Source organism: Paramacrobiotus metropolitanus, unplaced genomic scaffold (genome assembly GCF_019649055.1).
Source record: "Paramacrobiotus metropolitanus isolate TYO unplaced genomic scaffold, Prichtersi_v1.0 Parri_scaffold0000046, whole genome shotgun sequence".
Lineage (NCBI taxonomy): Eukaryota > Metazoa > Tardigrada > Eutardigrada > Parachela > Macrobiotidae > Paramacrobiotus > Paramacrobiotus metropolitanus.
Genome location: NW_026570266.1, coordinates 556,764 through 567,558, shown reverse-complemented (window position 1 = coordinate 567,558; position 10,795 = coordinate 556,764). Strand labels below are relative to the sequence as shown.

The 10,795-nt window shown below is 41.6% G+C and overlaps 1 protein-coding gene across 1 annotated transcript; it reads left to right on the top strand.

The window, feature by feature from the left end:
- LOC129591511 (high choriolytic enzyme 1-like) lies at window positions 1–1,434 on the top strand. The gene is made up of 3 exons (XM_055487182.1): window positions 1–128; window positions 199–377; window positions 913–1,434. The coding sequence occupies exons 1-3, from the start codon at window positions 28–30 to the stop codon at window positions 1,128–1,130; spliced, it is 498 nt and encodes a 165-aa protein (XP_055343157.1). The 5' UTR covers window positions 1–27; the 3' UTR covers window positions 1,131–1,434.
- Window positions 1,435–10,795: the final 9,361 nt, after the last annotated feature.

Sequence of the window (10,795 nt, the reverse complement as noted above, 5' to 3'; positions counted from 1 at the left end):
TGGGAGATACTGAAGATCCATCAGGCTATGGATGCCATACAGGAACTAACTGCTGGGTGTGTTCGATTCGCTGAACGCAAAAAAGTTAAGCCTGAGAAGGATTTCGTCACATTTGGCAAAGACGAACAGTTAAGATCACAGCGTTATAACATGCCGTTGGAACGCTTGTGACGAATATGTATGTGATTGCTTAACTAGATGCTCGGCGCAACTCGGGCGCGTTGGTGGTCGGCAAGATATTACTTTTACCTCTGAATGTTTAAAAGATCGTGGTAGCGTGCAACGATATCTGCTTCGGACATTGGGGCTTCCATATGAGCACACCCGTCTGGACCGCGATAAATACATCGTAGTCAACTCGGACAATATACTGCCAGGTACAATGTAATGCTGGAGCGCCTCAAGTTGTTTATAGTCTTCTTTGCAAAGTTTCCATTGTCATACGCACCTGCAAAGTTTTACGAGTACCCATCTCAATACTGCCATCGCCAATGCGCAATCCCCATAATGAACCACGTTTACGGTTAAGCCCATTAAGGTTACGTTTGCCCACTTTCAAATTGATTACAAGTGACCCAGCCCATATTTTTTTGCTTTTCTTGTGTGGCCGGGCCTAATGGTTTTTGTGTGACCGGCCGTTTTTCTATGATTCTGCTCCTACAGTTTGTTCGATTTAAATTCTGCTGTCGAAGTACACATATGTATGCATGCACTAAATTTTTATTTCCAGGAAAATACCTTTTCTGAAATCGTGTTTTAATTTTTCTGATGATGGTTAATTTTGCATTGCTAAAACACAAAGTGAAATTATCACACCGTTTTTAGAGTAAAGGAAATGCAACACCGGATAGAGACAAACCTCCCTCTGTCGACGTATTATGTCTCTAACAATGAATGTCAATATTTTTGTAGACCATCGATCGGAATTTGAGAAACATGCTGGTCCAACCTTTGGACTGCCTTATGATTACCTTTCCGTGTTGCATTGTGGAATCAACGAGTATGCAATCGACAAATTGTTTCCCACCGTTGTTCCACTTCTGTCCCGGACTCCACTCGGAAAAAGCTCAAATCTCAGCCCGTCAGATGTTGCGAAGCTCTCCCAGTTGTACAGTTGTAACAACAGTTAGTATGGGTGTTCGCAGCGCGGATGTGCGATTAATAGCTGACGCTAATATGTAACGGCAGCAGAATATTTTTTCCACTGCACTTTGAAGCAGAGCATATCGCAGATCCTGCACTAGTTTATTAATATAATGAACTGCATGTATTGTCTTGTCCCATTTTTTTTTCGTTGAACAATTTGTGTCCGAAATAATTCAATCATATTATTTCCTGTTTTGTTGTTGCTAACTTGCTGTGGAGTTCTCTCACGAAGATTCTACGGTTCACTGCGTTCTAGCATTGTGCTAGCACAATAAAATACTCACATTCTTCTGTCATTTTTTCCCTCGGTTTTTCGTTCGCACCGTGCAGCGTTTTTGCCTGCACAAGATGCTCAAAAAACTTGGACAAAATGTTGTGTGTCCTTATTGCTTTCGGTTTTCAACATTTTCGCCCTCAGACTAAGAGACTGGGAATACCTAGAGTGGTCTAGAGCCTAGAGTACATTTTTTACCGGTAGATTTTTTACCGTCTTACATTTTTTAGAGTACATTTTTTACCGTCTTATCAACCTTTTTACCGTCTTCTTGAGAGTACATTTTTTACCGTCTTATCAACCTACCGGTAGATAAGACAAGACGAGTCAAGACAAGTCAAGACAACTTTATTCCCCCAGAGCTTACGAAACCATGGATTAGAACAGGTAGATTAATTCTTCCAGTTCTCTAGAACACCCAACCGTTCTCAAAGCAGAAGGAGCGTTCCCACGCTGGTTTTTACACTTATACGCCGCCACAAAAAATTCAGTAGCGCGCGCTTTTCCTGTTTGTTCAGTAATGGTCCGGCCAACTTCACTAATGAACTGATAAGTACTGCCGCCACAACTTCCCATAGTGTCCAAGGCGACTGGTCGGAAAAAGTGTCGATCAGTGAGCTACAAGTGACGGAGAGATCGGTACGATAGGAATAATGACCGTAATAATCTATTGCTCAACAACAGAGCTGAGCTAATAATCTTAATGTGGCATAGCCAAGTCTACGAATCAGCGCAAACGAGAAAATGCATCTCCGACAATAAATTTAACAGACGATCTCCGACCACTGCAAAACTCAGAATGACACTTACGATCTGATGCAAAAATGCTGCCACACACGGATTTATATAGGCGCAAGGCATGTCCGCGTAGAAAACCAGACTTAACTCAAAACAACAGAGAACATTCTAGAAAGTAGAAGGAATAATAGCAAGTACGAGTAAAGGGATTCAGAATGTACTAATCACTACGAGAACGGCTATGTTCCGCATAAGTAGAGACACCTCTATCGGGTATCCGCGGCATCTGCTGTAGATTCCGCAGCTTCTGATGCTGCTACGTACGACGTAGTAGACAAGTAATAGTGAGTAGACAAGACGCGAGTGAATAGTAGACAAGACGACTTTGATCCAAAGATTTCTTTTGGCAAAGGCACAAGACGAAAACTCCTTGGCGATAACATAAGGAGTGTCTTAATCTGTTACGCCAACTACAGACAATTCGTGCCGCATATTTCGTGCGACTACCACTTATCCTGCGCAAAGTTTCAAAGAGATCTATTTCGTCTAAAAAATTTCTTGATGGCAGAAAAATTCCTAGATGTTTCCCATTTTCGAAAATTTCCATTTTACCGCTTGCCAGTCGCGAAATGTCATCTGCCATTTCCGGTGGCCATGACGACTGTAGAACAGTATCTGTACTTAAACTCAAGTAAAAGATGTACGACTTGTACACCATTTACTCTAGAAATTGTTTAAACTCGGAAAGGTGCGAGAACCAGTTTTTTGGCAAAGGAAATGCCTCACTGGGTCTTTGACAGAAATACCTAAATGCCTTGACAAAATTTACTGTAGTTTTGCAATCAGTGTCCCAAGAGAAAGACAGTGTTTGACTGCGTTGTACACCAACCTAACCCGTGTTGCACTGAATGGCGATGAATTGTGTGGGCCATTGATTTGTGTACAATGTACATATCTAAGCTAAAGCCATATCTTAAGCTGAATATACTGTTATATACATATATGAAAATCTTGCCGAATATACTTACATATCTTAAGCTGAATGTACATATCTTAAGCTGAATTACTTGGATTTTATTAATTTATTGCTCAGGATTACGCTGAAATTCTGACGTATTAACGCTTAATCACCCAATGAGCGTTCGCCACGCAGTTTACCTCACTGAAAATCAAATCAAGACAAGCAGATAACTTTAGTTGGTTGATTGTCGATGTTAACAAGTGGAGTAAAATTGGTATGATATGGACTGGCGTGGATTACGCCCGGAAGTGTCACAGGCACTGCGAGTGTTAGAGTTGGCGGGACCGTGCTCGTGGGCGTATCTGTCATGGCGGAAGACGACGGGTGCTACGCTTTCGTGATTTTGCTGCCGTAGTGGACGTTTCCGAATCGGCGCCAACCGATTGTGCGTGCTTCTGGTGTAATGTTTCAGTAGTATCTACGAAAGGAGCCCGTCTTGGTGAATCAGGGCATTCGATTGTAGCGCACAACTTGTACGTCTGCGCATCGTATGGGCTCAGCAGACAGCACCAGACTACAAATAAAAAATCATGAAGATAACAGCGAATGCCGAATATAGCAAAATAATACAATAATAACTAATAGGCACTTGTTGACAGCTCCTGCAACAATATCAGTCTGTCCGACAGAATTATCAGCTCTGAAATAAGCCATCATAAAAACAGGGGTTCCACGAAAACAGACCCAGAGAGAAAATAACTGGGCGTCTATGAAAAAGCAATAACAGAGCGTATTTATTTAATTATTAGGAAATGGTGGCCGAACAAGACAAGGTGAGAAAATTGGCGCTTATTACAAACGCGGCCAATAGTGATTCTGTAAAGTGAAAGAAAAATATTTGTTTGTTTGCTGCATGTAATACTATTCAAAAGGCGCCCTTGGTGGTGACTCGTGAATAACACTGTCTGGAGTAACACATGAAACTGGAGTATCTTACCCTCTGGTGCAGTGAAAACAGAGCTTGTGTCGACGCCGCCTGTTCGTCGTGAGAGGAATGCCACGGATATCGCTACCACAGAAAAGAGTAAGGATAATTTGACAGGGTCTCTTTGCATCGTGGATTGTTGTCAGCAATTTTGTTATTAGCAGTGCAGCAATACTTTTGCTGTTAAATTAATGCAGCGTTCAAAACGCACAGCCGTCTGTTAGAGCAGCTTTGGTGGGATCGCCTTCAGGCAGTTTATCTGCATTCGATGCCGGTACTTCCGTGTCTGTGTATCACTCCAATAATTACAGCAGAATTAAATGTACTTGAATTAGGCTGAATACGGCAGGCATATCATGGTAAGATGGCGAACATGCACTGCAACGCTGTACGTAGTTTTGAGTACGACAGATCTTCCCACCTCTCGTCGCCGGGGTCTGTGGCATCTGTCATCGGCTTCGACATGACATGTACCTACATGTCATACCGACGTTTATTATATACAGTTTTATATTATCTACATGTCGTAACGACATGTTGTGCAGCCGTCGTATCTGTGGTATAGTAAGTGTAGTGGACATGATGCCACGAGAATCTGTTATGTGCTGTGACCTCTGTGTGTTGCAATTGTCCGTCTGGCATGGCAACTGCGATAGCTGTAATGCCCTTGTAGTCCTGTTGACAACAATCAGTTGGATATGTGCGCCCTCAGTGGCGGGTTAACATTAAAGATACAGTACGTATCACCGCCACCTTCAAGTCTTGACAGTATCGCTGACGACATGCAACCGTTACAAGGTATAACGAAAAGCTGCAGTAACTGCGGTACACTATTTCTAAGATATCACTGTGAGCCGTATGAACTCACGCAAAGATTGTCTGTTTCAGGCTAGAATCCATATGACTTGCTAGTTTATCTGCACTTGGAAGCTTGGATACCCGAGGATCTAATTCCCGCTTGATCCAAGATGATCATTACACCGTAGCCCGTCTCATTTAAACGGACACTGCTCGTAAGAAAAGTGTCGTTACCGTATACAAGCGAATGAAGTGAGCTGCTACAGTAAGCTGAATTCGGTGCTATGTACCGGGCCAAATCCCTTAAGACGCATAAAAGGGATTTAATAGGTGCCGCGAAGTTCCATAAATAGAATATCAGTCTACCGATTGCTTCAGTTATTTATTGAAATTCACAAGCATTTCGTGCTTATGCCGTTGTGCGGAAATGTACCTGTACAAAGGCTGTAGCTATTAACTTTTCATAATGGGTACACGATGGAGCCGCACCGCCAGTCCATACCAAGCTGCTTTTGTCCCATGTTTACAGTCGAGTGCGTCTTGATATGGACTGGTACTATGCGGTACCAAAGAAGCCGTCCTTTGGAACCACACCACGAATCACGTTTAAATGGTAAAATCGATTATTTAGCTGGTCGGTACCGTACAAAATATTTGAGTAAGTTGTAGTCTACGCCAAAAACTTCTATTGGTCAACCATGAAAAGACTTTCATGCAGTCAGTCAGTTTCGTGTAAATTCGCTAAATATATAACATATCAGGCACTTGGCGAATTTTCTTACTATTATTCTTGCGATTTGGTTTTCGAAGGTCGACGAGATGGTAACGAGTGCCACATCACTGTCGAATGTCTTCGTGTAATGCACGATACTGAATATATAATAATAAACCGATCATCGATTTTGAAAAGCTGCTTTGCTAGCTACAGTAGGTAGATATTTCGTCGCTGTACTTTATTGATCGGCAGATTCGGCACAGAGTTTCGTCATGACTTGAAAGAGATGGTGACACCAGGTGATGCTCGGTGTATACCAATAAAGTACTTCTCCTCTTAGAAACCAGATCAAGGCAAAAATAAGGACAAATTTAGTCGGCTGATTGGCTAGTGTCGATATCAATAAACAGAGTAACATTGGCACGATACCGGCCGGGAGGCAGTTGACTGCCTGGGATTATACCACGAAGGACCACAGGGACTATCAGTGTTAACGTCGGCACAGTAGTGTTCGTGGGCACCGTTGTCGTTGTCGGGAAACGAGCCTTACGTTTCCGCGATTTTGAGACTACTGTAGTGGACGTTTTCGTAACGGCATCAACCCACTGCGCCTGCTTATCCGGGAAAGCTTTCGTGGTAGCAGGGGAAAGAGCCGTTGTCTGTTCAGCATGACAGTCGATTTTATCGCACTTCCGGTATGTCTTTGCATCTTCCTCGCTCAACAAGCAGCAAGACTACAAAGAGTACAATAATTACGGAGACTACTTCGTTAATAATAGCAGTCAGTACTCTGTACTACAACTTTTGCAAAGAAAACCGCCTAATAAAAACGATGGTTAATCTGTTTCAGTTATGACGTTTTTACTCTAGTTTCTGAGTTATTAGAGCAATTTACTCTGTAAGAAAATGTTATAGCACCTCACCTTCTGGTCGAGCAAAGGGATCATCCAAGCTGAACGTTTTTCTGGGCAAGACTGCCACGAGTATCAGGGAAAAGAGTATGGATGTTTTGCGAGGGTTTCTTTGCATTTTGACTCATACGTTTTCTTCTAATGTTAACCGCAACATTCAATACCGTTGTGTTTAAACCTTCCAAATATGCTGACACAGCGCCTAACTTCACAATGTAATACCGGTGTGTCAGAGCAGCCGAATTTATTCGGCTTCAGGCGAAAGCATCTGCATTCGATGACGTTACTTCCGTGTCTGTAAAATTAATAATAACTGCAGGATTATTTCTGGATTGCTTAGTAAGAACATAGCCGTCTTGATTTACTTCAGCGTTTAAAGACAAAACGTTTTGCTAGTAACTGGGATTTGCAACAGTACAGTCATAAAACTAATGTCACGATTTTTGTAAATGTGCGAGTAGATACGAGTACTGCATAAATCAGTACATCAATCAGTACTCGTACTACTCGTCGAGTCGTCAGTATGATTTATGCAGTACTCGTACTTGAATACTGTATAAATCAATCGGCCAGTGTTCTTGTAAGGTTACAGTATGTAGATCACAAAACATTTTGCATTCACGCTGCATGCTTCGCCCTCATTAAACTTCTAGTGTTAGCAAGGTTCAGCGTACCGATAACTCGCCGTGGAAAAACGCAACAACTATGGCACAATTAAGTGCCTCAAAAATATCAGTACCGACAACCTCGGACTGCATACGTTTTTAGCTGCCGTCGCGCTCGCGCCAGACGACATGAACGTTACCTTTTCCCGATGCAGCCGCGTGTGTAGCAGCGAAGAAATAGCTTATCGATAGCTTATCGCGGTAATGAACGCCAGACACGCGCCATCCTTCTGCGTCTCGCCTTTCCTCTTAGCCCAAGATGATGAGCTATAACGGGCAACGGAACCGGCTGATACTGCTCGAAATATTGCTAACCCAACGACTGAAGATACCACAGGAAATACAACGCTATATATACAGAACCGCTCGTACAGGAACAGGAAATACAAGAGGCGGGACAACCAAGCACATACTCGTACATACTAATACATGAGACAGGAATCCCCGTTACACTCCCCTCTTACCAAACTGAAAACAGAATGTTTTCAGGAACAACAAACAAAAACATATACAAAAGAAAATTCAAAGCTTGCAAAACATTAGAGAAATCACGATCAGATTTTTTGGGAGTACAAACGTAGATTTAGTTCGAAAACATTAGTAATAAATTAAGAGGTAAATAGGGCAAATATGATCCGAATTCCGAAGCGTTCCACGTAGGACGATAGTTACTGTATCCGTCCGGTTCCACGTACGACGTTAATTGTTGTATCCGTCCGACGATCCATCCGACGTTAAAGAATGACCACTTAGTCCATGCAGACATGCGACATCGAGGTTCATAATGGTCTTGGGAAAGGAAGTGTAATATCGATGTCCACGACGTCAGTACACCAGTTGAAAATCATTACAAACTTCTGGTTCTGAAAAACTTGAACGCACATTGACGCAACCCTACTTATATTTACAAATGCTTTTATAATTTTCAGATAACGCGCTAATTTAATTTAACGATTCAGTTGTTGAAAATTGCCGCAAATACAAATCAAATATTCCAGAAACGCCACCTTCAAAATAAACCTTGCGACAATCTTTCGGTCAATGAAGTATATAGTAGTTCGGTCAATGGCGTAATATTGCGACAATGACGCATGAAGGACAATGACTGGAGCGAGATAAGAAGACAATGCGGATGAGATGGGGAGAGACAAAGGCACGAGAGCAATACTACGTAAAGCGAGCGCATTACAATGGGGTGAATTCGAGTGATGAGTGCAAGACAGAGTTATGAGGATCAGCAGTGCAGACAGGATGATAGGGGCAAGAGAGAACCTGTGCTCTGTTTGTATGAAGTGATGCGACGGGGATGTATGGATACATGAGAACTGGTGAGTGTACAAGAGAAAAGATAGAGCGGGGAGAGAATCGGGCCAAAGTTACTTTCCTAATAAAATCAAGAGGTGCTTCATCGGGCCAAATGGAAAATGAATATCCAGCGAATGCAATGATCTTCCCTGTTCTGGCTATACAGAATTGCTGAGAATAGTACGACCGGCTAAAAAAGATAATCGACTGGCAAAACCAAGATTAAAAAAAAGGAAAATAGGTGACAAGATGTGACACATGTTTGGCTGCTAATAAAATTATAATAAGAAATAACAAAAGAGTGGCAAGAAATAACAAAAGATGCATACTGTTAATATTACGGAAGTGGCAGTACTATCTGTTAAGATTCTGTTCTTGAATTATTGAAAAGATGTACTTACGCCTTTACACTATGACATATAAATTAACGAAACAAGTACAAAAAGATTAAATCACGTCGAGAAATGTACTGTCGTAATCTGCTGCTTTACAAAAAAATTATTCGCTAACCAGAGTTAAGTCCAAACCAATATCATCAGAACAACAAACAATGCATGACTTCAGAACAAAAACTTTGTTATACCCGTACTAAGGAAGGGACACCCATTTTTCCAATACCGCGATATGCGCACGAAATATACATTTTTTTTTAAAAACAAATTTCACGTTTTAAAATAAACAAAATACTTACCGTCAGAAGCACTGTGCAGCAGTGATGATGGTAGACTACCAACAGGCGAGCTCGACCGGTGGAACACAAGTTTGCTATTGAGCATGAAGCAGTTTTTTTTTTTTAATTACGCGACTTTCCAAACAATTCATCATTAAAATCGTCAGATGTTTAGGGCTTGATTGAAAGAATTAAACCAACAGGGACCGTTTATAGGCGCACCTGGATGACGACACGATTACAATAGAGACAGAGGGCACGGACAAGGGCAGGCGTTTATAGCCGTGGCCCGTCTATATGGTCGAAAATTAGGTCACGACGCAACGAAACAAGGATGGGCGTTTATAGCACGCACCCGTATATGAGCGAATATAAATAGATTTGCTCGTGCAAAAGCCCTTTTCCATAAATTTTCAGTGATCTTCTTAATTTCGTAGATCTACTTTAATTTCATTTTGCGTAATTAGCGTAATTCGGTTTAACACAAATACTTACTTGAGCTGCCGTGGTACACAGTGGTGATCAAGCTGCGTCTTCTGTTCGGCGGAATTATTATTCAAATTAATGCGCATTACTGTTACCATAAACTTTGCACAACCTTAAAACTGAACCAATCAATTTTTCTCTTTGCAGTCGAAGCAAACATTCATAATTGTCTGTTACCAAAATCAATGCGCATATTGCAGTACTACCACATAACCGCACCAGTTAATGGAATTTCGAATAATAGTTCATGTTTTTTGTGCCAAGCATGCCGTCATGTGTTGTGAACGCTGACATTTAGATTTAGGATCTTATTTTCGTGGAATGCGATAAGTTGGAATTTATTCTTAACTTTAAATGATGGTACATCTGGTTTTAGTGATTTTATTGAAAATTTTATAATTTAAGTTGACATTAACGATCTCTGGCTGCCCAAAAGGAGACGACAACATCTGGCGTTTTAAGTCATTAGCCGAACCAGCGGCGGAAAATTAATGATAGATAAGATTTAAGCGGTGCTGCGCATATGCAATAACAATTTAAATATATCCCAAATTCATTTCTGCACATTACATTGAGATAAACCATTACCGTTACCATCGCGAGGCTTTTCACATCTGGCCATCATCAAACAAATATTCAGCGAATCAGCGCTGTCAACCTCAAAATTTTCTCACTTATCTGCCCTTTTCTCAATAACAATAAATACTGCTGCAGCCTTCAAAATCAACGGGCAGGCATCATTAATAACTCAGTACAATAATATAATATTAACAAAATTTTCAAAGAGCACTTTAGTTTACAAAACCGAAACAAATTTTCACGTACGAACGACAATTAGACCAGAAAAGTTAAATCTGCCATCTCGAATACGCCGGTTGTGCACTACCGGTGTCCTGAGATTCTGCAGACCTAAACTGTTGCGCCTGAGATGGTAATTTACCGGATGTGTTAAAGTCAGTTGCTGCGTTGTTGGTGGATGCTGTGCTGCACCGAATGACATCGGATAACGATCTTCAGAATCTTGTTCTGCCTGTGCATACTGTGCCTGCGTAGAGTGGCCAGCTCCAAACGGGCAAGCATACGAAAGATGATCATAGTTACCGCAATTAAAGCATCCATTGTCTTGGCTTGGCGCATCTGT